At 51.3% G+C, this 21,718-nt stretch overlaps 10 protein-coding genes across 10 annotated transcripts; 3 read left to right on the top strand and 7 right to left on the bottom strand.

Moving 5' to 3' along the window:
- Window positions 1-278: 278 nt before the first annotated feature.
- ASPBRDRAFT_59323 (uncharacterized protein) lies at window positions 279-2,524 on the top strand (the record flags this gene model as incomplete). The annotated part of the gene is made up of 3 exons (XM_067628037.1): window positions 279-924; window positions 976-1,086; window positions 1,143-2,524. 3 exons carry the CDS (start codon window positions 279-281, stop codon window positions 2,522-2,524), a joined length of 2,139 nt encoding a protein of 712 aa, XP_067474139.1.
- Window positions 2,525-3,049: 525 nt separating this feature from the next.
- Window positions 3,050-5,063, bottom strand: ASPBRDRAFT_200508 (chaperonin-containing T-complex alpha subunit TCP1; the record flags this gene model as incomplete). Its single annotated transcript, XM_067621443.1, has 6 exons — window positions 3,050-3,433; window positions 3,499-4,533; window positions 4,602-4,706; window positions 4,766-4,851; window positions 4,908-4,955; window positions 5,021-5,063. 6 exons carry the CDS (start codon window positions 5,061-5,063, stop codon window positions 3,050-3,052), a joined length of 1,701 nt encoding a protein of 566 aa, XP_067474138.1.
- A 157-nt stretch (window positions 5,064-5,220) lies between these two features.
- Window positions 5,221-7,728, top strand: ASPBRDRAFT_187593 (proline--tRNA ligase). The gene is made up of 4 exons (XM_067620105.1): window positions 5,221-5,687; window positions 5,749-5,918; window positions 5,990-7,248; window positions 7,315-7,728. Exons 1-4 carry the CDS (start codon window positions 5,316-5,318, stop codon window positions 7,323-7,325), a joined length of 1,812 nt encoding a protein of 603 aa, XP_067474137.1. The 5' UTR covers window positions 5,221-5,315; the 3' UTR covers window positions 7,326-7,728.
- A 568-nt stretch (window positions 7,729-8,296) lies between these two features.
- Window positions 8,297-10,369, bottom strand: ASPBRDRAFT_200506 (uncharacterized protein; the record flags this gene model as incomplete). Its single annotated transcript, XM_067621442.1, has 1 exon — window positions 8,297-10,369. One exon carries the CDS (start codon window positions 10,367-10,369, stop codon window positions 8,297-8,299), a length of 2,073 nt encoding a protein of 690 aa, XP_067474136.1.
- Window positions 10,370-10,579: 210 nt separating this feature from the next.
- Window positions 10,580-11,553, bottom strand: ASPBRDRAFT_355661 (uncharacterized protein). The gene is made up of 2 exons (XM_067623361.1): window positions 11,261-11,553; window positions 10,580-11,194 (listed from the first exon to the last, which is right to left on the bottom strand). Exons 1-2 carry the CDS (start codon window positions 11,318-11,320, stop codon window positions 10,790-10,792), a joined length of 465 nt encoding a protein of 154 aa, XP_067474135.1. The 5' UTR covers window positions 11,321-11,553; the 3' UTR covers window positions 10,580-10,789.
- An 87-nt stretch (window positions 11,554-11,640) lies between these two features.
- ASPBRDRAFT_48407 (uncharacterized protein) lies at window positions 11,641-12,202 on the top strand. The gene is made up of 2 exons (XM_067626083.1): window positions 11,641-11,707; window positions 11,846-12,202. Exon 2 carries the CDS (start codon window positions 11,886-11,888, stop codon window positions 12,180-12,182), a length of 297 nt encoding a protein of 98 aa, XP_067474134.1. The 5' UTR covers window positions 11,641-11,707; window positions 11,846-11,885; the 3' UTR covers window positions 12,183-12,202.
- Window positions 12,203-13,508: 1,306 nt separating this feature from the next.
- ASPBRDRAFT_355583 (uncharacterized protein) lies at window positions 13,509-14,309 on the bottom strand. Its single transcript, XM_067623360.1, has 2 exons — window positions 14,028-14,309; window positions 13,509-13,969 (listed from the first exon to the last, which is right to left on the bottom strand). Exons 1-2 carry the CDS (start codon window positions 14,097-14,099, stop codon window positions 13,553-13,555), a joined length of 489 nt encoding a protein of 162 aa, XP_067474133.1. The 5' UTR covers window positions 14,100-14,309; the 3' UTR covers window positions 13,509-13,552.
- Window positions 14,310-14,520: 211 nt separating this feature from the next.
- On the bottom strand, window positions 14,521-15,553 carry ASPBRDRAFT_136777 (3' exoribonuclease family protein; the record flags this gene model as incomplete). The annotated part of the gene is made up of 2 exons (XM_067618827.1): window positions 14,521-15,356; window positions 15,415-15,553. The coding sequence occupies 2 exons, from the start codon at window positions 15,551-15,553 to the stop codon at window positions 14,521-14,523; spliced, it is 975 nt and encodes a 324-aa protein (XP_067474132.1).
- A 1,766-nt stretch (window positions 15,554-17,319) lies between these two features.
- On the bottom strand, window positions 17,320-20,836 carry ASPBRDRAFT_69367 (phosphatidylethanolamine N-methyltransferase; the record flags this gene model as incomplete). Its single annotated transcript, XM_067629030.1, has 4 exons — window positions 20,321-20,836; window positions 17,623-20,191; window positions 17,465-17,555; window positions 17,320-17,388 (listed from the first exon to the last, which is right to left on the bottom strand). Exons 1-4 carry the CDS (start codon window positions 20,499-20,501, stop codon window positions 17,320-17,322), a joined length of 2,910 nt encoding a protein of 969 aa, XP_067474131.1. The 5' UTR covers window positions 20,502-20,836.
- A 542-nt stretch (window positions 20,837-21,378) lies between these two features.
- On the bottom strand, window positions 21,379-21,582 carry ASPBRDRAFT_136800 (uncharacterized protein; the record flags this gene model as incomplete). The annotated part of the gene is made up of 1 exon (XM_067618830.1): window positions 21,379-21,582. A coding segment is annotated over one exon (204 nt), but the record flags the coding sequence as incomplete, so codon positions are not given.
- Window positions 21,583-21,718: the final 136 nt, after the last annotated feature.

Raw genomic sequence — 21,718 nt, 5'->3', positions numbered from 1 at the left:
CTTCCGTTCTCGGTGAGACCGCCCATTCTCGAACCACCTTAATGAGATTGTTCACCGCCTACTTCATCCGGTCAGGCGCGACACGAAAAGGCACGTCGACACGAGACTTTTCCCTTTTTCCGCGCCTGGAGGACATCATCCACAGCCCCCAGCTCCACTCGCCATGCCTCCATTTGCTCTCTAACCTCGTTCATTTTTACCCCCCCCCTCTTCCCCCCTCTCCCCATGCATTTGTTTCTGTAGAATGTCTGTGTGTCTATATCTGTCTGTGGAGCACAATGGATGCCAGGCATGATCTCCCCGAAGTACCTCGGTCTGAGCCCGTCTTCCCTCCTCCAACATCACAGGAGCTTCCCTCCTCGCCGCCCTCGATAGCGTCCGATGTTGGCTACCGACGCAAGCCCAAGAAGCCTCCTCCGGTCACTCCCCGATCATTTCGACGATTCTTCACGCCTCGTTCTATGCTAGATGGCGGGAACAGTGCAAGCTCAGTGAGAACCAATCGCCAGGCCTTGAAGGCCCTCAGCTCCCCGGCCGTCAATCGCCTGGGGCCCGCCTTTACAAGGACGTCCAAAGCCGTTGAACATAGACCAGAAGCACCCGACTTCACACGAACACCAACCCGGAAACGGAAGCTTTCGTTTTCTTCAATTGGCTCTCCCTTACAATCGTCGCCGCTTAAGAAGGTTCAGGTTCGCCAAACAGCTCAGAATGACGAAGAAGTAGCTGTACCAGTTCGAGACGTCCAGCTCAAGATTGAACCGAGGGATGATGATGTCAAGCCAACTGCTGTCACAAAGCCTCCTCGACAGGTTCTTCCAGTCCGTCGGTCGCAGGCATTGCAATCGTCTGGAGCGCTGTATATGCGAAGCCTTTCGGGGTCTCGAGCGAATAGAGTGACTATACGATCTAATTCAGGAGCTGGTAGGTTGCATGTTTCTCTATGTTTGTAACGGTATACTCATGATCATGAAGGCTGGCAGGACCTGACGTCAAACTTCTATTCACGGCCAAATGATAGCCACAACTGTGCCAATATTTCTGGTGACCGCTACGTCCTACCGTTCTGCACTGCTGCATGCAATAGTGGGTGACAACAGGAATACCTTCTGTCTGCGTGTACTTACTGACCGGCTCCACAGCCAACAGTCTCATTGCAGTAGGAGATGAGGAGGGAGGAATTCGGTTGTTGGATTCTGCCAAAGACGACAAGAGCGGCTTTTCTCGAGCATATCTTACGTTCCGCCCGCATACGAACTCGATCATGGACCTGCAATTTTCATCCGATGATATGCTACTTGCAACTGCCTCTGGAGACCAAACGGCACTGGTCATCGACATGGCCACTCAGACGCCGGTGTATTGCCTGTCCAACCATGTGTCCTCCGTCAAACAGGTCCAGTTCCAGCCAGCGGCTAACAACAAAGTCCTTGCGACCTGCAGTCGTGATGGCAATGTCAATATATGGGATCTCCGATGCAAAGGATTCGACAGACCTAGCCTGCAGGCGCGGTGCTCGCTTGAATCCGACGCAGAAACGACTACTGGCTCCATAACCTCCAAGACCGCCTTCCCTCAGGTATTGAGTACTATTCACGGCGCTCATGCATGGACCTCACAAACAGTCATGTCACCAGAGAAGATGGAACCCCAGGTTCGCCGTTCAGACATCACTGTAACCTCTTTGGCCTTCCTTCCGCCAGGTCGCGAGAACCTCTTTGTCACTGCTTCGAGTACGAACTCCTGCGTGAGGTTGTGGGATCTGCGTACAGCACACAACAACCGCCGTGGTCGTCCAGTTCTTCCTCTGGCTACTACTAGACAGCCGGATAGCCACATCAAGTACCGGGGCTTTGCCGTTACGTCAATGGCCTTGGGCGGAGATGGTGCAAGACTATACACGCTGTGTCGGGACGGCACTGTGTACACCTACTCAACATCACATCTGGTCTTGGGAAGTGCTCCCGAGCTTTCTTTAAATAACAACCGACCACGTCGCACCGGTGGTTCTGACAAGGAAGGACTGGGGCCTCTATATGGCTTCCGTCATCCGCGTCTTCAGGTTGCAACCTTCTATGTCAAGGTTGGGGTTCGCAAAGCCACAGGCGACAAGCCGGAGATGCTAGCTGCTGGGAGTGCCGATAACTGTGCTGTCCTCTTCCCAACAGATGAGCGGTTCCTCTCCAATGATCAGAAGACGACCGTCGAGGATGATTTTCTTCCCCCGATGCCGTCATCAGCTACCCGCTCCGGCCTCCGTCGCACATACTCAGGACGGGTAGAAGACACCATCCCCATTTATCAGTCTGGAACACCCCTTGTCGGGGGCCACGTGAAAGAAGTCTCCGCCGTGTCATGGACCGTCGATGGCGAACTTGTCACCGTCAGTGACGACTACACCGCTCGATGCTGGCGTGAAGGACCTGAAGCCCGAGACCTTAGGACCAGTGGAGAGGCAGAAGGGAAGAGATGGCGCAGTGGATGGGCAGAGACCCCAGACTCCTATGATGACGAAGACGAATGACCCATTTGGAGGACTACATAAATGTTTTGTTTCCTTTGTTTTACGGTTCACCGGGTTTGCATGCATTGTATGGCGTCAGAAGAAGCATAGATGTTTGTTTGATTTAGCAGGGTGTTTTGGATATTTTTTCGTTTTCCCTTTCAGGTGCTGGTACTTTTCACTCTACCGTTTCTGTTTGATAGCGTCGGATTTCATTGCATGACAACGTGGACTTTGGTTGTTTCATATTGTGATTGAACATTGCTGCAACTGCTGCTACTGCTGCTTCACATTTGTGGTGTGCTTTGAAGTGATTAATACACCGTAATGATTCGGCATACCACCCGCCCTAAGGCATTGTCACAAGAACTCATGGATACAACAACCCCATCAAGTCCCAAGAGAAACATATACGCCAATACTAGTTTAATAAGGTAGTAAATTTGTACTCATGAACATCTTATTATACTTTTTCTCTCAGCCCTCGCCACAAAGGTCTAGAAGAAAGCAAGGAGAACTCCCATATGTAAAACAAGACTAAATAAATTAGTGACCGTGGCCATCATCCTCCTGCCTCTCAGGGTCCAACTTGATCATGGTATCAATACGCATAATAGCGATGCAAGCCTCGACGGCACTCTTGAGCTGCTTGATCTTACCCATGCTGGGCTCCAGAACACCGGCCTTGAGGGAGTCGTGGACACGGCCCTTTGTCAGGTCGAGACCGTAGTTGCGGTACGTCTTCTTCTTGGCAATGGCCTTCTCTTCCTCGTTGGCGTCGCCTTCCTGGACGCGCTGGGATAGAGCGTGGCGGACACGGAGCTGGGCGACGAGCTCGGAGGAGTCCTTGGCGGCGTTGACGGCCAAGGTCTTGGGGACGGTCAGAAGGGATTGGGCGAATTCGCCGATGGCGAGTTGCTCGCGAGAGCCCTGGAAAAGGTGGAGTCAGTATGGAGTTGGGGTTATTAAAATTTCCCGAGGAGGATGATACATACCACCGTGACTGCGAACTCTTCGAGGTAGATGTGAAGAGCCGTCTCGACGGCACCACCACCGGGTACGATGCTACCGCTCTCCAGGGTACGCTTGACGGCGCACAGGGAGTCGTGTACGGAACGCTCCATCTCGTCCAAGCTGAAGTCGTTGGGGCCCCGCAGGATGATAGAGGCAGAGGTGTGGACCTTGGTGCCCTTGACAAGGATACACTCATCGTCGGATATCCGCTCCTGGACGACTTCCTCGGCATGTCCCAGGTAGGAAGCCTCGAACTTCTCGTCACCGTTGAGGTCAGAGAGGGTGCTGACCAGGGTAGCGCCGGTGGCCTTGGCAATACGTCTCAGATCTTCCTTCTTGCAACGGCGGACGGCCATGGCACCCTTCTCGACGAAGAGCTTGAGAACCATGTCGTCGATACCCTTGGTGGTGAAGACGACGTTGGCACCGGACTTGAGGATCATCTCCACACGCTCAAGGACAATGCCAGATTCCCTCTCACGGATTTTCTCCAACTGATCGGGGTCGTCAACTGTGATCTGAACGCCAAGCTTCATTCTCTCCTTCTGCAGGTTCATGTCCAAGCAAGCAATCTTCGCATCGGTTATCCGGGTCTTCATGGCCTGGGAAGCGACGGTGCAGTTGAGGGCATAGCCGTTGACGAGAATGGATTCGCGACCACTCTTTCCGTGAGCCTTGAGAAGGTTGACAGCCTTCACGGGGTACTTGACCTCGTTCCTCTGGTTGGTGGTCTTGACCTGCTGCATGGCATCGACGACCATGTTGGCATAGAAATCGGCATCGGAGCCGATGATCTTGCTGGACATGGACGTCTTGGCGATGTTGACCAAGCTGTCCTTTCCAAGCGCCTCAACCTTTGTGGTAATGTTCTCGTTCATGTACTTGACAGCTTCCCTCAGAGCTAGCCTGTAACCGTTGATGATGGTAGTAGGGTGTATACGGTTCTTCATCAGCTCGTTGGCGCGGCGGAGGAGTTCGGCAGCAATGAGAACGACGGATGTAGTACCATCACCGACCTAAACGGATATCAGCATCTTGTGTATAGGAAGGAAAGGTATGGGGCACAAGGAGCGGGGGGACGGACCTCCTTATCCTGTTGTTGGGCCAAATCCACGAGAATCTTTCCAGCGGGGTGCTCGATATCGAGGAGACTCAGAATGGTTGCACCGTCATTGGTAACCGTGACATCCTATAAGACCATCAGGGAGCTGCTCTATATTGAACGCGGGGTCGAAACGAGATGCGTACACCGATATCATCCACCATCATCTTGTCCAGACCGGACGGACCGAAAGAGCTCTTGACCACATTGGCGATGGCTTGCGTAGCAAGAACTACATCGACATCAGCATCCACTCCCAATGGACGAGGAGAATCCATCAGTTCATACCGTTCTGCTCCCGCACATCAGCGCCGGTGATTTTCTGCCCCCCCAAGACTGTGCGAGACTGGTCAGTGATAGCTGTCAGGGGAAGGGGATTGGGGGATGACGAGGGGACTCACAAAGGGTGTCCGCATTCCGCGGCTGCTCAAAGATGCCTGCCATGATGGTGAAACAGACGGAGACGAAGGATATAGGGGGAAAGACAAGCTCCGACAGCCAAATGCCTGAAGCCGCTGGACGTTCGCCTCGAATGTTTGCACTAAAAGTTCTGCCGGCCCCGGGCGGTGAAGATTTCCAGATGCATCCCACTTTGACTCAACCCCTCTTCCCGCCTCAGCTCTTCCTCTTATCTTCGCCTTCCCTTCGTATCCGGTCTTCCTCTGCTGTTTGCGCGACCGCTGTATCCCTCTCAACATGGCAAGCCAGAACTCTGCTGACGCCGCGGCCCCTGTCGAGGCCCCCGCCCCCCAGACCCTTCCTGATCGCTCCCAGAACCCCGCCGATGCCGATGCCCCCCAGGGAGAAGTTTCCAAGAACGCCGCAAAGAAGGCTGCTAAGCTGGCTAAGCAGGCCGCCGACAAGGCTGAGAAGGCCGCGAACAAGGGAATTGGCAAGCAGGAGGCTAAGAAGCCCGCTGCCAAGGCTCCCAAGAAGAAGATCGAGGGCGCTGCTCTGATCGGTATCGATGTCGCCAAGGAGGAGGATTTCCCTGGTTGGTACCAGCAGGTCCTGACCAAGGGTGATATGCTTGACTACTACGATGTCTCCGGATGCTTCATCCTCAAGGTGGGTTGCCACATGTTCGCCCGAGATTCCGTTGACGACGACCTGTACTGATATCCGCCAGCCCGCTTCCTACTTCATCTGGGAGGAGATCCAGCAGTGGTTCAACACTCACATCAAGAAGTTGGGCGTCAAGAACTGCTCTTTCCCCCTTTTCGTGTCCGAAGATGTGCTGCAGAGGGAGAAGGACCACATCGAGGGCTTTGCTGCTGAGGTCGCTTGGGTGACACACGCGTACGTTTCCTTATCTCTAGAGACAGCCCCCAATATGGACAGGCCACTGATAAACTCCCTCTTTGCTACAGTGGCTCCACCCCTCTGGAGAAGAAGATCGCTATCCGTCCCACGTCGGAGACTGTCATGTACCCCTACTACGCCAAGTGGATCAGAAGTCACCGTGACTTGCCCCTCAAGCTCAACCAATGGAACTCCGTCGTCCGTTGGGAGTTCAAGCACCCCCAGCCTTTCCTTAGAACCAGAGAGTTCCTGTGGCAGGAGGGTCACACGGCCCACCTGACCAAGGATGGTGCTCACGAGGAGGTTATGACAATCCTCGACCTCTATGCTCGTATCTACGAGGAACTTCTGGCCGTCCCCGTCGTCAAGGGTCAGAAGACCGAGAAGGAGAAGTTCGCCGGTGGTCTCTACACCACCACCGTTGAGGGCTACATCCCCGCCACCGGCCGTGGTATCCAGGGTGGTACTTCCCACGGCCTGGGCCAGAACTTCAGTAAGATGTTCGGTATCACAGTCGAGGACCCCTCCGCCAAGAGCGACAAGGAGAAGGCGGCTCCTCTCCACGTGTGGCAGAACTCTTGGGGTCTGTCCACCCGTACCCTGGGTGTCATGGTCATGATCCACAGTGACAACCGTGGTCTTGTCCTCCCTCCTCGTGTCGCGGACACTCAGACTATCATCGTCCCCGTTGGTATCACCGCCAAGACTACCGAGGAGGAGCGTAAGAAGCTCTACGACGAGGTCGATCGCCTCGTTTCCACTCTCCGCGACGCCGGCGTCCGCGCCGAGAGCGACCTGAGAGAAGGCTACTCCCCCGGCTGGAAGTTCAACGAGTGGGAACTCCGCGGTGTCCCTCTGCGTCTCGAGTTCGGTCCTGGCGAGCTTGCTGGCGGCTTCGTCACCGCTGCCCGTCGTGACGTTCCCGGAAAGGACGGCAAGGCTCCCATTCAGATCTCCGAGCTGGCCACCGCCGTGCCCGCTCTCCTGGAAACCATCCAGAAGGACCTGTACAACCGCGCCGACGCCGAGTACCGCTCCCACCGCAAGATCATCACCAACTGGGACGACTTCACCCCGGCCCTGAACGACAAGAACGTCTGCCTGATTCCCCACTGCTTGACCGAGGAGTGTGAGGATCAGATCAAGGACCTGAGTGCCCGCAAGCACGAGGAGGACTCCGGCGTTCCCCAGGATGCTCGCGCTCCTAGCATGGGTGCCAAGTCTCTCTGCATTCCCTTCGACCAGCCCGAGGGCATCGTCCCCGGCCAGACCAAGTGTACCAACCCCCACTGCACCCGCTTTGCTGAGAAGTGGTGCATGTTCGGACGTAAGTTTATATCCAGATTCCTTACTTTACTCACCCACATTATATCTAACATGACCATCCCAACAGGCTCGTACTAAACGCAATCTACTATCACAAGCGTGTTGGAATCGGATGTTTCATTTATATTTTTAAGAGTTTTTTTATCATCCAGTTTCCTTCCTTCCTATGACTGTTATGACTTTTTCATTCCTGCCAATACAGTTTCACGTTGAGTTCGACATAGGGACCTTTTAAAAAAAGATATCTACGAGCGTCTCTAGATCTAAGAAAAAGAGACAAACAAAAGGACAAGTGATATTTAGGAGTTTAGATGCATTACAATTGCATGGACGATGCGAGTTGGGTGGGGCAGATATGATATTCCTTGAGATACCTTTTATCGGTTTACATCGGGGGAGTCAGAAATAGGTCGTTTCAGTAGCTAGCGAGTTGAATTGAAAGAATATGTTCAGTTTCCAAGAATCAATATTATGAGTTTCCTTTTTATATCATTGCATTATATAGTATTTTTTTAGATGATGAAAAGGACGGGCTCGCGGCCTTGTAGTGTCGCTGCTGATGACTAGAAAGAGAAATTGACAGAGCGCGATGATTAGAGCAGGATACAGAAGAGCGAGAGCGCTAGGACGCTTGATATGAGAGATGCAGCGTAGGGAAAGAATGCGAAATATCCTTGTAGGAGAATAAGGAAAATGATGAAATGACTGGATGAAAAAATAGAAAAGGATGCTGTATGTAAAGTGAAAAGGACTGTGATTTGTATTGAAGAGGTCAGACAAGCGTTTAGGCTGTCAATGCTGTGTGGACAAAACTGTTGTAGGGATCGGCATGTGTATAGTTCTGCATGTATGCAAGAGACTATCTCACCAAAATGAGGGATGGAAGGAGGGAAATTAATGACCATAGGTTGTAAACGGAGTGGACTTGATGGTGCTGTTTTTCTTTTGGGAACACTGAGAAGGGGGTATCATGGTCAAAGACGAGAGTGGGTATCAAGAGAAAGAAGCATTAGCAGGAAGCAACGAGAGTCTGCACCCAATGCGGTCTTCTAGAACTGCTGGCCGTTTCTGGATGAAGTTCGGGAAGGCACTCGCTCGCTGGAAATCGAGGTGGTGGTTCTGCTGGTCGCATTGGAACCGGATTTCCGCGGCCAGTTCATAAGCCGGTAGGCGTTCCGGGGAGTCGTATTTCTAGCCATGTAGGTGACGTTGTTGTGATCGACACCCTGGATACAGACTTGCGGTGTTCCACCAACGCTGGGTAATTGGATGATTTCTTCGTCATCGCTGTCGTCTTCTGAGTAGCTGATCTGGCTGATTCTTACTGGAGAGGCTTGTGCGCGCATGCGTAGGACTGATGGTGCCCCGCTCATGTTCGTCAAGTTGCCATGGGACGAGTTGGTCCTCATGGACACAGCACGACCCGGGTTGCTTGGAGGAGTGGGGAACGATCTCTCTGATTGAAGAAGATCCATGTAGGTCACTTGCTCCTCGGGGCTCTCCATCTTTTGCTGCTTCGTCTCCCTATTGCCGAGGACTCCCGGGGAGGGAAGAGGAGCATCAGTGTGCCTCCGTCGACTTTTTGTCTGAGAGGTCGGGAAAACCGTCGCGGGAACGCTCGTGGATATGCTTCTGCGCTGCTCAGGACTTCTCTTGTGCTTTTTGAAGGAGCTTTTGCGGATCAACTTCGAGAATTGCCCTTCCTTTGCAGAAAGGCTCTGTTCCAGACCTGGTGCCTGGCATAATGGCACATGAGGAGCTCTGTCAAAGGATTCCTGAGACGGCGAAGGGGTGAGTGAGGGTTCGGTGGGGAAGGAAATGCGCTGAAAGGCCTCGTGAGAGTTGATCTCCCTGATGATAGCATCTTGGAGAGTCTCAAAGGTAGGATGTGGTGTGACCTCTTGTGTCGAAGCAAAAGCCTGCCTGAACATGTCCATAATCTCGGTAACTTTGTCGTTAAACGGAGGCAAAGAGGAGATGGATGTCGGTGTTCCCACTGGTATAGGGCTGTTCATAACCTCCGCAATGCTAGGAGCTTGCTTAGGATCGACAGCACTGGGAGTAGGCGGCTGTATCGCCCGATGTGTGATTTTTGTACCTGGACTTCCTCGAGCTGCTAGCTTCGTGTTAATAGAAAGGTCTCGGATATTCTTTTTGTTGCCCTGACGCGCGGACGCTGGCGGAGTGCTCTGTGTATCCCGGGCGGATTCAGTCTCGCTCATACTGTCACCGCTCATAGATAATGGTAGCGTTGGGCTATCAGGTAGGGGCGTATTGCTCCACTTATCGCCCTGTTTGTGGGCAGGGGGGACACCCAAGTATTCATTCGAACCGGAGAGGGCTTCTTCTTCAGGCGCATTGCTTCGTGCAGCTAACAAGTCAGGTGCAGACCTCTGAGATCGCAGGGAGCTCCTTTGGAAGGCCCCTCCCATTGGAGAGCCAGGGCGCTCTTCAGAACGCAATTGAGGGACAGAGACCGAACTCTCCGGAGAAGCTGACCGCTCCAATCGCGTGCCCTTTGCTCGTGAATGGGGGCGATCCCTAGCACTGTCTACATACCTCTGTGAGCCCTGCCGGGAACGAGGTGGTGTAGCTCGAGAGCGCGCACTAGTACTGTGAGGAATGGAGCGATTGCTGCTTCTACTCGAGATATTCCGGTCTGCTACCTCTTCCTGATACAGAGTTGAAACCGGACGCGAGTAGGCATTTTTGAGGGCCAGTCCTCTTAAGAAGGGGACCATGTTCCGCTCGGCTATGTCTTCATTGTATGGTGTAATCGGCGACAAAGTACTGCTGCTTTGGATGTGATACCGGTGTGAGGAAAACAAGGCATCGAGCAGATCAACATGCCGGGTTTCTTTTCCCGGAGGACGAGTCGAAGCCCGAGATGGAGGCGCATGCGAACGAGCGGATAGGGGTCTCGACTGCATCTGATTGGGCGTTACTTCACACTGCTCTTCAGGTGTTTGGTAATGATGTCCCGCGGCCATGCGCGGGCCTGTCTTCATGTTGGGCAAGACATGGTGAGCATCGCCTCCTGGGCTGCCTGCCCGAGCTTCTTGACCGTCGAGATTCGCCGGCGAAGATTTCTCCGCGTGGAAGAACCGCTTTAAGGCAACCATGATGGTGTCAAACGCTGCAGTTGAACCATATGGGTAGCTTTGATCCGAATGTGATGCGCGTGGCAACGCTCAAGTGCGTGCAAAAATATGCTTATTGTGTCGGTGCGACAAGACTTTTGGATGCTAGGATACGAGCTTTCCGAGGGATATGATGACGATCAGACCGGCAAAGAGAACTGTAGGGAAGGAATGTAATCTAGAGCTGCTGTCATGATAACGTCTAACTCATAACGAAGTCGCTTAACGCAGAAGCTCTCCGTACTCGAGAGGATGAAGGAGTGATGAGAAGGAAGAATGACGGGGAAAGAGGGGGAGAGAGAAGCTGAGAAGAGGGAAAAGCAGCATCGATGAACAAAGAATGGATCGTCTACGTAGGATAGCTGCCCGGTTCGCAGATCCGATAATTGTTTCCTGCCTGTATCAGGGGTAGAAGTGGTCCAGGTCTCCGTAATCCATCAAGACAAGATGGGGCTGAGCCGGCGGACGGGAGGGCACCAGTGAAAAGAAATTGCGAGCTAGATGCACATTGCGCCGGTCACACTCGAAGACCATGGCTCCGCGATAGCTGTCTGCCCTAGTCGAATGGCGCGGTCTGCAGTGCTTATACGAATTACAGGGACCCCCGTCCTCGTGGCTATTGTGGGATCCCAGCGGCCAGTGCCCATCACACAATCGAAGCTGCGTCCACTGATGACTGTGTAGACTGTAGAACGTGCAGCAGAGCAAAGCCCTAACGTCCTCATACCCACTATGCATAAACCTAGAATCCCGAGTCCACCTGACAGCGAGGGCGTCGAAATTGGATCTGCACGAGGTGCAGTCGAGCTAGTACCGCCAACATGCCAATATTAGCAAACGATCCAGACCTGACGTTATTTACCAGGTACTTACGGTAACCATAGGCCAGCCGACAGCCAAGTGGGTCGGGGGTCGAGGAGGGACAGAGTTCATAGAACGAGGAGTTGACGACTTAGGGCCATGGACCAACCGACTCCGCGCGCCAGTCAGAAGCCGAGTAGTCGTGCAGAATGGAGCACACGAACACCTATGGAAATTAGCGCGGAGAAGATGAACGTGCCCTTGCACCTATCGGGTAGTTGATCGTCTAGCGACAGCGAACCACAACCCGGTCACTAGCCTAAGCGGAAAGGCGTCGTTGAGTCGTTTGAGCTATGGAAAAAACCGCCCCATTCGCCGTGTATCGATTGACAGGGGCAGGTCATGCTAGATGCCCGACCCTCGGCCGTTATTGGAAGCTCAGCACCAACGGAGGAATGTGACAGTGCCGTTTGACACGACGACGTTGGATCCTTTTTGCTTTTGTGACAGGAACATTTTCTTTTTTTAAAATTAGCTGTTCCACTCTCGGCGTCCTCGTCACACTGCCCCTCTTTTCATTTTTGTTTTACTGCTGGAAATGTTGAAAGCATCAGGGGCTCACCCCGAGCAAGCTGGGAAGTTTAAAAGATCACGAACCATGCATCGGAGATGGAACCATCCTCTTAGATTGAGTGTAATGGAGCAAGATCGAGCATCTCAGGGGCTGAAACGCCGAAGCGCGATAGCTCCAATCTTGCTTTGGGAAATCGCGAGATGCGATCATGGCGGGAAAGACTGGAGACTGGGTGGGATGGAGACTTTTGGAGATGGAGAAGTAGTTAGTAGAATCTTGTCAAGGAAGAAGAGCCATAATTTCCAAGGCCAACAAAAACAAGGCCGCAAAAAGTGGTCAGGGGACAGGAGCCAATCACGGGGTCATCAGGCGGACGAGACCATTCCTCGCTGGGAATTATCCCCGGCGGCCGGGATTTGAGCTTTACAGAGTAACTAAGAGTATGTTGATTTATGCCTATGGAGTAGAATTCAGACTACCTGATTCTATGTTTGATTCAGTATGAACTGAATCCTCGTTCAATAGTGGAAAAATTCATTCAGAGACATATAATTCTTGGCTCCTTTTCTTTTAGGCTGGGACATGAGTATAACCGCACAATAAACAAGATGGTAACCAATAAGCCCTACTGCTACTCACACCTCTCAAATCTCATCTACTGCATTACCCTGCACATCATTATTTACCTCTACCTCCGACAACTCCACTCAGCCTTAGATTAGGATCACTAAAGATATATGGTCCAACTAAATTGGCAGACGCGCAAGAAAAAAAAATCTGATCTATCTAGACCGGCCCTAATATCAAGAAGATAAAAAAGTAATAATAAAAGTGGCCCTTATGATTACGCCTAAACGATGCTTAAAAACGGACGACTAACCTACTATAGCTATCGCCTCCGATCACACAAATGTGATTGATTGCCGCTAGCGCACTGGGATTGACTATCATCGCTTCTCTCCCTCCTCAATCGATCGACTAAATTAGTACAAGGGCCTTGTTCCTGGTTTGCCGTGATCTGTGGTTTATATATCGAGGATCGTATGATCATACGATGCTTCATTATATGTACGTGCTTCAAGGTTGTGGGGGAAGAGACAATTAGCATTGTAGGGAGCATCATTGTGGGATTGCGTACATCTGCATGTGGCGTATTAATTGCACTATATATGATTGTCATCCTTCAGGCCAGGTAGATCGAATAGGCTTACTATGTTTGGACTCCTCCCTGCATGCACCCACACAGTCCGGTAGAGAACTATAAATGCTTAGGCACCCAAATGGTACACGTTCTATATACACGATGACTAGTAGCATACTCCGTCTGCTTCACAACACTATTAGGGGAAGATTTGGCGAATCTCCAAACCGTCTAATATCCTCGTCGATAATTGACAGCAGTCATGACTATGCGAAAGGCAACCAGCAGGAAGATGACTACACCTAGAGCTTCAATCAAAGGCAAAGTCACGTAGTACGAATGCTTTGACGATTACTACATCATCATCAGACTACGACCATCTATTTAGAAAGTAAAAAACCGACATATGACGAGAAATCCTTCATTCAACTAAGGGCATATGGTAACCAATCCCAACGACAACAGAGAAAGGCCCGAAAGATAATAGATACAAAAGCCCGATGTCCGTCCAAATTCAGTTCAACTATCTCCCCCCCCCCCCCAAAAGTAAGCAGAAAATAGAACGAGCCGGTCTCTTCCCCTCATATTAAACTTCAATGCCGACTCTCTGAGCTCCCATTATGGTGAGCAATCGAATAACTCCAAATCCTCAATCTTCCTTGATCTTCTTCGGGGCCGGCATGGGAGCAATATAGCCGCCGGGCTGCATGAAAGCAGGAACATAAGGCAGAACACGGAAGCTGGGGTGGACGATGGTCTCAGCGTCCGAGTCATCGGCCTCTTCCATCTTGCGCTTGGGAGAGCCGTCTTTAAGGGAGTTGGCAACGCTGATGCCAGCGGGAGAAGCTTCGGCCATGTTGGTCTTGGTGGACTCAACAGTGCCTTCCTTGTCGGCAGCAATCATGTCCAAACCCTGCTTCTTAGTGGGGCTGGCCGCGGAAGTGGTGCTGAGGTCGAATTTGCCGTCCTTGACCACGGCGTCAAGATTTTTCTTCAGCCGGTGGTAGCGCATGCGGGCGGCGCCAAGGTTGAGGTTGGTGGCCTCACCGAGGGCTTTCCAATCGATCTGACGGGCATGTTAGGATGGAAGCAAAGAGCAGCATTGAGCTCAAAGGGAGACTTACGGTGGAAAAATCGGAATTCAAAAGGCACATGTAAAGGAAGACAAGACTGTCATTAGGGTGAGTCTTAGGCATTTTGACTGTTGACAAAGGGTAACGGCGGATGAGGTTCTTGGAGTGGAGTATTGGGTAGAGAGAGAAGGTAGTATATGACTTGACCTTTGTCTGGTCTGGTTGGGACGGGTTGTAGAAGAAGGTTGCGTGAGAGGAAGATGGAGAGTAAGAAGAGAGAAAGAGGAAGTGGATAACCACAACATGAATTTATATCAAGGGACGTGATTCCCTCGGTGACTGATTCACCAGACGATGACATCGTCGCCGTGGAATGGCCATACATGGCAGTTCGTAAGGATGACCGGCCAGCACGAGTAGATACGAAGCCCTAAGAGGGTGGAGAAAATGGGTGCACGCTGGGAGCGCATTTCATTAGGTGCTAAACAGTAAAAAGGATATATGATACTGAACAACGCCACATGTGCACAAATCGGGATCACAATTACGCCAGGTTTGCATTTGTCGGTAAACCCGCAAACCTCGCAGCAGACTCCTTCACAGCTTCTGCCAGAACCGTGTGAGCACCCCGAGCCGCATTCACTGCTCCATCAATGAGAGATTCGTGGTTCAGATTCTGGTCCGTAGTGCCCAATGATGCCTTCGAATGATCGCCCTTGAGCCACAACTCTGTAATTTCATCTCTAGAGGGCATGTAGGCAACGACACAGGCAGACAAAATAGACTTGTGCTCAGCTGGGTCCGTATCGAGCATCAGCTTCGGAGTGGATGATTCACCCTCTGCTGGTTCATCGGAGACGATGGCAGCTACACCACCAGCCACAAGGTCAAGGCAGTCAATCCGAGCATCAGCAATTGCTGCAGACGCAGCGGTAATGCATCCAGCCAACACATTCATCATTCCCCAAGGGGCATCATGTGAATCGGGTGCGTCACCCCACCAGCGGTCATCTTCTGCTTCCAGGATGGTGATTGTGATATCAAGGCCACTCTTGGGCCAGCGCTCAGCAACAATCACGCCTCTAAGTGCCGTCTCTAGATGCACACCCAGGTCCCGTTCGCTAGCATCGCGGATATGTCCTTTCCTCTGGCGGGCAGCAAACGGCGCGTACTTGACGTGTGTCGTAAGGACGACATTAGGCGAAAAGCTAGCCGAACGCGGCAGGGGCTTGGGGCCATGAACTGTACAGGCAAGCTTCAATGCAGAGGACGGAGGAATCAGTGATTGAGGATTTGAGCGTGCAGCAGCAAGTGATGCGGAAGGTTCGAATTCAAGATAGGCGGAACCAGATGCCGAAGGGATGAGACCTGTCTTCAGGACTGGAGCGAAAGTACATTAGCCATAGTATCACCAAGCAAGGGTTGTAGTTGTCCTCACAGATCTTGCGAAGCTCATCCGGCTGCCTTTGACGTCGTGGTCTGCCGGTAGAAATGTTAGAAGCGGATTTGAGAGACGAGGCAAAAACGGCCGGCCTCGTGCCGCTGGGCGGCCCATTGATTCTTCGTCTGTCAGTCATTACACATGACTTGGCATCCTCATACCAGCGCGACAAGCGATTGAGGAAGCGAGACAAGGCTCTGGGTCAGGAAATTGGATGGTCAAGCAGAGCTGCTGTCGTTGTCCAGAAGCGGTCATCTACAATTTTGAGGGCTGTTTGCATGGTTTGCAGGGTGGGCAGCGCGGAAGTCGGCGCTTTCTTTTTCCTCGCCCACTTTTCCTTTTCTTCGCTTCGACTCGCGCTTTTCTTTTCTCTTCTTCTCCCGCACCACACAAGCTTGTTTGTTTGCGAAAAGCAGCAGGTCTTTTATGTTGAGACTTGAACTATTTCACGATTGCCTTCATTGGCAATTCGTTACTAACTAGTATAATGTGAGTCTTTCCCAGTTTTACACTTTCCTACCATCATTGCTTGATGAACAAGATCCAAAAATCTTCGTTCTGGCGATAAAACATATGAGCCTCGAACAAACATGCATCACCATCTGATTACGAACCTACAATCGCCTCTTTTTCTCCACCCATGTCTGGTTGAGTAGCTTTGCTGACATTGCTCAAGATTATAGGATGATAGCTAGAGCTTCTTTACCTTTGTCCGCCATCGTAACCTAAACTAATTGGTATGCCACCCTCTTTCCTTTCCCACCAGCCTCCAGGTCTCGACCCTGGAATACCATCCAAGTGATGAGAAACATTTTTTCAGTTCTGCTTCTGCAAAAATCTTGAAGAAAACAAAATACCTTACCAAAAACTCCTGATCCAATTGGACAACGTTACTACTTGCTCCACTCATTGCTCTCGGTCAACAACTTACTGACAGCTCTCAAGACTTTTCTAGGATATTGTAAAAGGTGACACTAGCGCACCAAGCTACATCTATTTGCGGATCCATCAGAAGAGGTATGCTTATAACTTTCGATTACATCTCAACCTTAAACACAACAACCCACACGTCGATGATGACAACAAGTCAATCCATTCAATGATCTCCTTTTGGAGAACCGCCCCTCGGGCCTGCATCCTCCAACAATGTCGTGCATATGACTTCAACGATCTACTTTTCCATCTCCCTTATACTGGACCTTACGCTAGCTTCTTCTCTCGGGAAGATAGCAGGCGTTCAAGGGAGGAAGGTTGTGGAGTCCTGGAGAGGTGGGTTACATCGTTGTCGTCCGCATTGTCGGCGTTGGTATGTTTGTTGTGCCTGACTTGTGTCGGGGCCTTTTTCCCGGCTCGTCGTTCGTTTTGGATGGCGTGACGGGGGATCGGAACTGGCAGGGGAAGGGATGAATTAACCGGCTTGGCTGATCCTACCATATACTCTATCTCTTTTGAGTAGAGTCCATGCCCTATATCTCAGAACCACATTCTCCAGTGGATCGTGAGCTGACTTTCTTGTCTGTCTGCAGACTTCTTATCTCCGCCGTCTCTTCATAGCTAGTCGTAGTAATAATGTTACTTTTCATCTTGATATCAATCTTTTTCTTGCATACACCCATACGTACAACCATAGTTTGTTCTCGTAAAGCCAAAGTAAAAGTTAGGAGAGGAGCGGAAAGGCTATGTATATATATATATATATATATATATGTATGGTTTAGGTTTTATTTACACTTGGTTTTTTGTGTACCCGTCCCTTGAATTTCTCTGGAGCACAAGTCTTACACTCCTGTAATACACCTGCTGATCAAGCCTCGATCCGCGCGAAAGAGAAAATGGAATAAATAAGTAAACAGTTGCGACAACGTATCATTCATCAACCCCCTAGTCAATAAGAATCACTCCTCATGCCTCATCTTTCTCATGCGCCTCTGTAGGCGTTGTAGCACCATCTCTGGTCATGCTGTAAGGAGCCTGTTATAACATAATTTGTTAGCCCTTGGTATTGAAGGAAAGAAGAAGACCGAGATCTGGAAAGATAGGTACTCACCAAAACCCTCTTCGCATTACAGATCCTCCAAGCCAGGTTTCGAACAGTCCCATCGGCTCGGACAACTTCAGGGGCGAATTCAATACCGAACCTAGATAGTATATAGATTAGCATGCAAGTAATCGTGAGCGAAAGCCATGAGTGATATAGTAACTTACATCTGATGCACAGCGAAGACGACTCTTTTAGCGAATTTGCCATCACGCTCTACGAGGCTACCAAACTGCTCTTCCACGGTTTCGGGAGCAATTTCAGGGTCCCGGTCGAAGCAGTTCCGAACAACAGGGAGGAGGCTCTTTTCGACAGACACCTGGTTATCTTCAAAGGATTCTTCGTCGAAGCGCCGGATGCGGATCTCGAAGGGTCTGGAAATCGCCATGACATTATGTTTGCCATTGTGATGATAACGGAACTCGAAGACACCTTGGGTCCAGAAGAGCTTGTCACCTGAAAAGATGACTTCGCCAGTGGCAACGTTGCGATGCTCGCTATTTTCAACGACAATGTCGCTGGATACGATGCCCTTCTCGCAGGTGAGATTGTCGTAGAAACCCTCGTTTGTGGCGACCCATCTTCCTTGAGAGGAGACGCGAGAGACTTCACGCGAGGTATTGTCAGTGACACGGTACAGGCTCACCCAGTCCTTTTTGCTGTGATTTAGAGGAGCGGTCCATTTCACTTTGATTGGAGAGCCGTATTCAAAGACCAGGTTCTTCAAGTCGCCTCGTCTGTCGAGGGGCACGCGAGCATTGGCACCTTCTCTACCACTACTCTTATCGCACTCCTCGAGAGTGGATGAATCAGTGCCTTCGATTTCCAGGGCATAGTCCCGGGAATCCAAACCAGCGAGGTCCTCATCAATGCGGGAAATGGTCACGCGCGCGGGATACTTCTGGAATAGCGCCGTGGTATCCTTGACAAAAGTATTGACGCCAGCAGCTAGTTTCGGGCGAGCGGTGTCGATAAGCTCCTCGATAAACTCGAAAGAGTCGTCGAAGATCTTGTCCACGCTTCCATGAAGCTGTCGGAGAGTGGGGGGCAGGGTCCGCTTCAGGCTCTTAACCAGCCCCGCATCCTGTCGCAAGCTTCGGCCATACAGCTTCTGCATGTGCGGACGCTCCACGAATTGGATGAAAGCCAGGCTTAGAATGTGGCTCAAGAGGGCCAGGAATGTAATTGCGCCACTACTTGTGATCAAGACAGCGCCCCAAACGCCGGCCAGACCCAGCACCCGTTCGGGATTGTTCAGGAAGCGGTAAATACCGTTATACGTTAACTTATGAGCCCCTTCGAAGAAGAAGTCCCCATAGAACCAGCCAAACTCTCCGAGTGACTCGTAGATGCTGGCGGAGGTCCAGATTTGCAAGCTAATGAGCCCTGCGCCCAGAACATGACGGAGCAAGACCAGACCGTAGCCCCAGTCGGCGGGCAGCGTGTACATTTTCCATACGGCAGCAATGAAACTAGCATAGCACATAATCATACTCAGATGATAAGTGCCCTTCCACTGGTTCCAGGCTTCATTAGGTGTTTCGCCATACTTAAGAAAATGACGGGTCCACGCTTTACAGTCGGATTGCTCGGTCAGAAGATATCCGATGCCCACCGAAAACACCAGTCTCCATACCGCGGCATTGGCCACGAAGAGGAACTGGTATCGGGGCGTTGAGGGCGTCAGAACAGTCAGTGCAAATACGAGTAGCTGGATCAGGATTGAAGATGTATCCGTTATCCGATACAGATCCAAGTTGTTGAAACCCAGAAGGTTGTGAACTGATGGAGGTGGGCCGCTTGGGGATGTTGTCGCTTGGGGCAGTGGCTCATCGGTTGACGCTGAGGCAACGGAAGGCTCAGTGGCCTGGGATGATGTAGATACAGAGTCTTGTTCGGTCATACGCTTCCGCGGTGGAGGAGGGTTGTACGTCTTGTCGATATGCGGGTTTTCGACAAGCACCAGGAAGGCGAATTGAGCTGCATGGGCGATTATGGAGATGAAGAGCACTTTGTAGCTGGCTGCCATCAAAGAGATACCGTAGTACCCGGCGTACCCGACCGAATACATGGGGTGGGGGGCCATTTCGAAGACGCCATCGAACGTCAACTCTTGGTCAATGAGGTAGAAGAAGTCTCCCCAGTACCAGGCATAGTCCTTGACCACGCGGTGTGCGTCTAGTTTGACCCAAAGGTTGAACAGCACGAGCACAATGCCGGCTGACCAACGCGAGACTGTCATCAGCATGCCCTCCCCCACAGGATGGTGGCTACATGCTATAGCAAAGAGACAATATGACGTGAAGTCGCACATCAAGATCAAGTCCACCAGACGTCTAAAGACAAGCCAGGTGTTGTACTCAATCGGAGCTTCTTCAAAGGAATAATCTGTAGGGATCTTAGTCTCCAACTCCCGCTTGAGCAAGTTATACAAGTTAGGGTGCGGATTTTGGTTAGTAGATGGGTTCACAAAGATCCTCGTCTTTTCCGCCCAGCGCACAAGGGTCTTGTGGTGAGATTGGTTATGTAAAAGCCATCCTATTCCGGCATTGTAAGCTGCACGCCAGAAGAGGTAGATGACCGCAAACACGGGTATTTTGGCAGAGTCCGGGAGCCACCACAATAGAAGGATGTGTGCTCCCAGGATAGCCAGAACTATCACATCGGACAAATTCTTAGGTTCCGAGGGCGACAGGAGTTGAGAGACCATGTCGTGGGTTTGGGGCACCGTGAACACTGAAGCAATCAGGCAAATTAGCCGCCAAGTTCCGCCACTATAACAAAAGAACAAATCCGCCATTATCGGATGATCACAGGGTCTCTGATATCAACCAGGTTCAATGCATAATCTAATGGAATGCTTACCTGTACCATCAGGGGTCCTGCCAAAAGTCTTCTTGTTCGGGCTTGTACCATCTTTAGCTTCGACCTCACCAGCAGCAGTGAGTGCCCCCGCGCCCAGGGATGAATCGGACTGAGAGGCCTGAATCCTCTCGCGGAGTCCATCATCCCCGATATGAGTGCCTGTTGAGAGGCCTCGATCCATAATTAATTAGCGAGAAGTGGTTGGGAAAAGAATGAAAAAAGCGCACAGTCGAGGGAAAAGCATGTGACAGAGGTGCCGGGGGTAGGCAGTATTTAAAGTGCCAGGGTAACTATAATTGGTCCGTGCTTCTCTCAATCTGAGTCACCAAGCCGCATTGGGGAATCCCTTTGGGATTGATGAAGTGTAAACAGCACAACCACCAAGGTCAAGTTGGTAATGGTTGAATGTACACCAGCAAAAGGAGAGCCAGAGGTCTGCCCACGTATTTATTCTGCAAAGCGTTGGGGTTACGACTAGCGAGCAAGATGAGACAGCAGCGACCTCTCCTCCCCAAGTGCCCACTTTTGTCGGTTAGCACTGCTTAAGTGTGGGCCCCCGTGCACTGCCTGGGGAAAGACCCGAACTCTCAAGCAGTCCAACTGACGCCAGTTATGACGCTTACCCGGTACGCTTTCCTATGGGAGAATGGGCTGGAACTGAACAGAAGTAATGGATCTCAACATTCAGGGTCCCTTCCGATGGTGTTCCTTCCCACTTTACCCACCGTAGATTGGATCGCTGCGCACTACCAGGCAGTGGTCCTTGGTACACAGTTGGGAATAAAGGGTAGACATCTCCCACACCAGATATCGTCGATCACAGACATATGCGGAATACCGCATCATTCCAGTCGGCACCTGCTGGCTGCTGGCCCGTTAATGATGCAGCCACATCCTGGAAACTGGCTTTTCGGGAAAGCATCTCCCCTCCCTCGCTCCAGACATTCCGGACCATCTCATTTTACACTTTAGTATTGGACATAGATTTCTCATGGCGGCAACTGCGCCTGCTCTTTGATCACGGACCCATTGGATATTATATCAATTGTTTCTTTCCATCAATAGAATATCTCGACTGCCTCGGATGGTGTGTACCTTGATTGAATCCAATATGTCAATGCAACTAAACCTGTACCTGATGGCGCATGCCCACAATGAGCGCTCCCTATGGCCAACGCACTCATTCCGAATGAAATTGGCTCCACGAGAGATGCAGTTCTTCCCCTCATCTGAGAGAAGCTTTGCAGTAACTGCCGTCTTCTGACTATCCCAGCAGAGAAATTGATTGACAGGACTACGCGAGGTGCCTTTTATGCACATATGGTGACATTCTGACTCGCATACAAAGTCACTTGCTTGGTAGCAGAGTGCTCTGGTTGTCTTCCCATACTGTCCTAC

The sequence above is a fragment of the Aspergillus brasiliensis genome (genome assembly GCF_001889945.1).
Source record: "Aspergillus brasiliensis CBS 101740 unplaced genomic scaffold ASPBRscaffold_18, whole genome shotgun sequence".
Taxonomy (NCBI): domain Eukaryota; kingdom Fungi; phylum Ascomycota; class Eurotiomycetes; order Eurotiales; family Aspergillaceae; genus Aspergillus; species Aspergillus brasiliensis.
This window is presented reverse-complemented; position numbering and strand designations above follow the sequence as displayed.

Excerpts from the sequence above, each read along its gene's own strand:
- ASPBRDRAFT_187593 (XM_067620105.1), top strand. The coding sequence starts at position 5,316 with ATGGCAAGCCAGAACTCTGCTGACGCCGCGGCCCCTGTCGAGGCCCCC. Across the intron at positions 5,688-5,748 it reads CCGGATGCTTCATCCTCAAG|CCCGCTTCCTACTTCATCTG; the intron begins GTGGGTTGCCAC and ends GATATCCGCCAG. Across the intron at positions 5,919-5,989 it reads GTCGCTTGGGTGACACACGC|TGGCTCCACCCCTCTGGAGA; the intron begins GTACGTTTCCTT and ends TCTTTGCTACAG.
- ASPBRDRAFT_355661 (XM_067623361.1), bottom strand. The coding sequence starts at position 11,320 with ATGAACTCTGTCCCTCCTCGACCCCCGACCCACTTGGCTGTCGGCTGG. Across the intron at positions 11,195-11,260 it reads TCGGCTGGCCTATGGTTACC|CTCGACTGCACCTCGTGCAG; the intron begins GTAAGTACCTGG and ends TGGCGGTACTAG.
- ASPBRDRAFT_48407 (XM_067626083.1), top strand. The coding sequence starts at position 11,886 with ATGGAGCAAGATCGAGCATCTCAGGGGCTGAAACGCCGAAGCGCGATA.
- ASPBRDRAFT_355583 (XM_067623360.1), bottom strand. The coding sequence starts at position 14,099 with ATGCCTAAGACTCACCCTAATGACAGTCTTGTCTTCCTTTACATGTGC. Across the intron at positions 13,970-14,027 it reads TGAATTCCGATTTTTCCACC|ATCGATTGGAAAGCCCTCGG; the intron begins GTAAGTCTCCCT and ends CATGCCCGTCAG.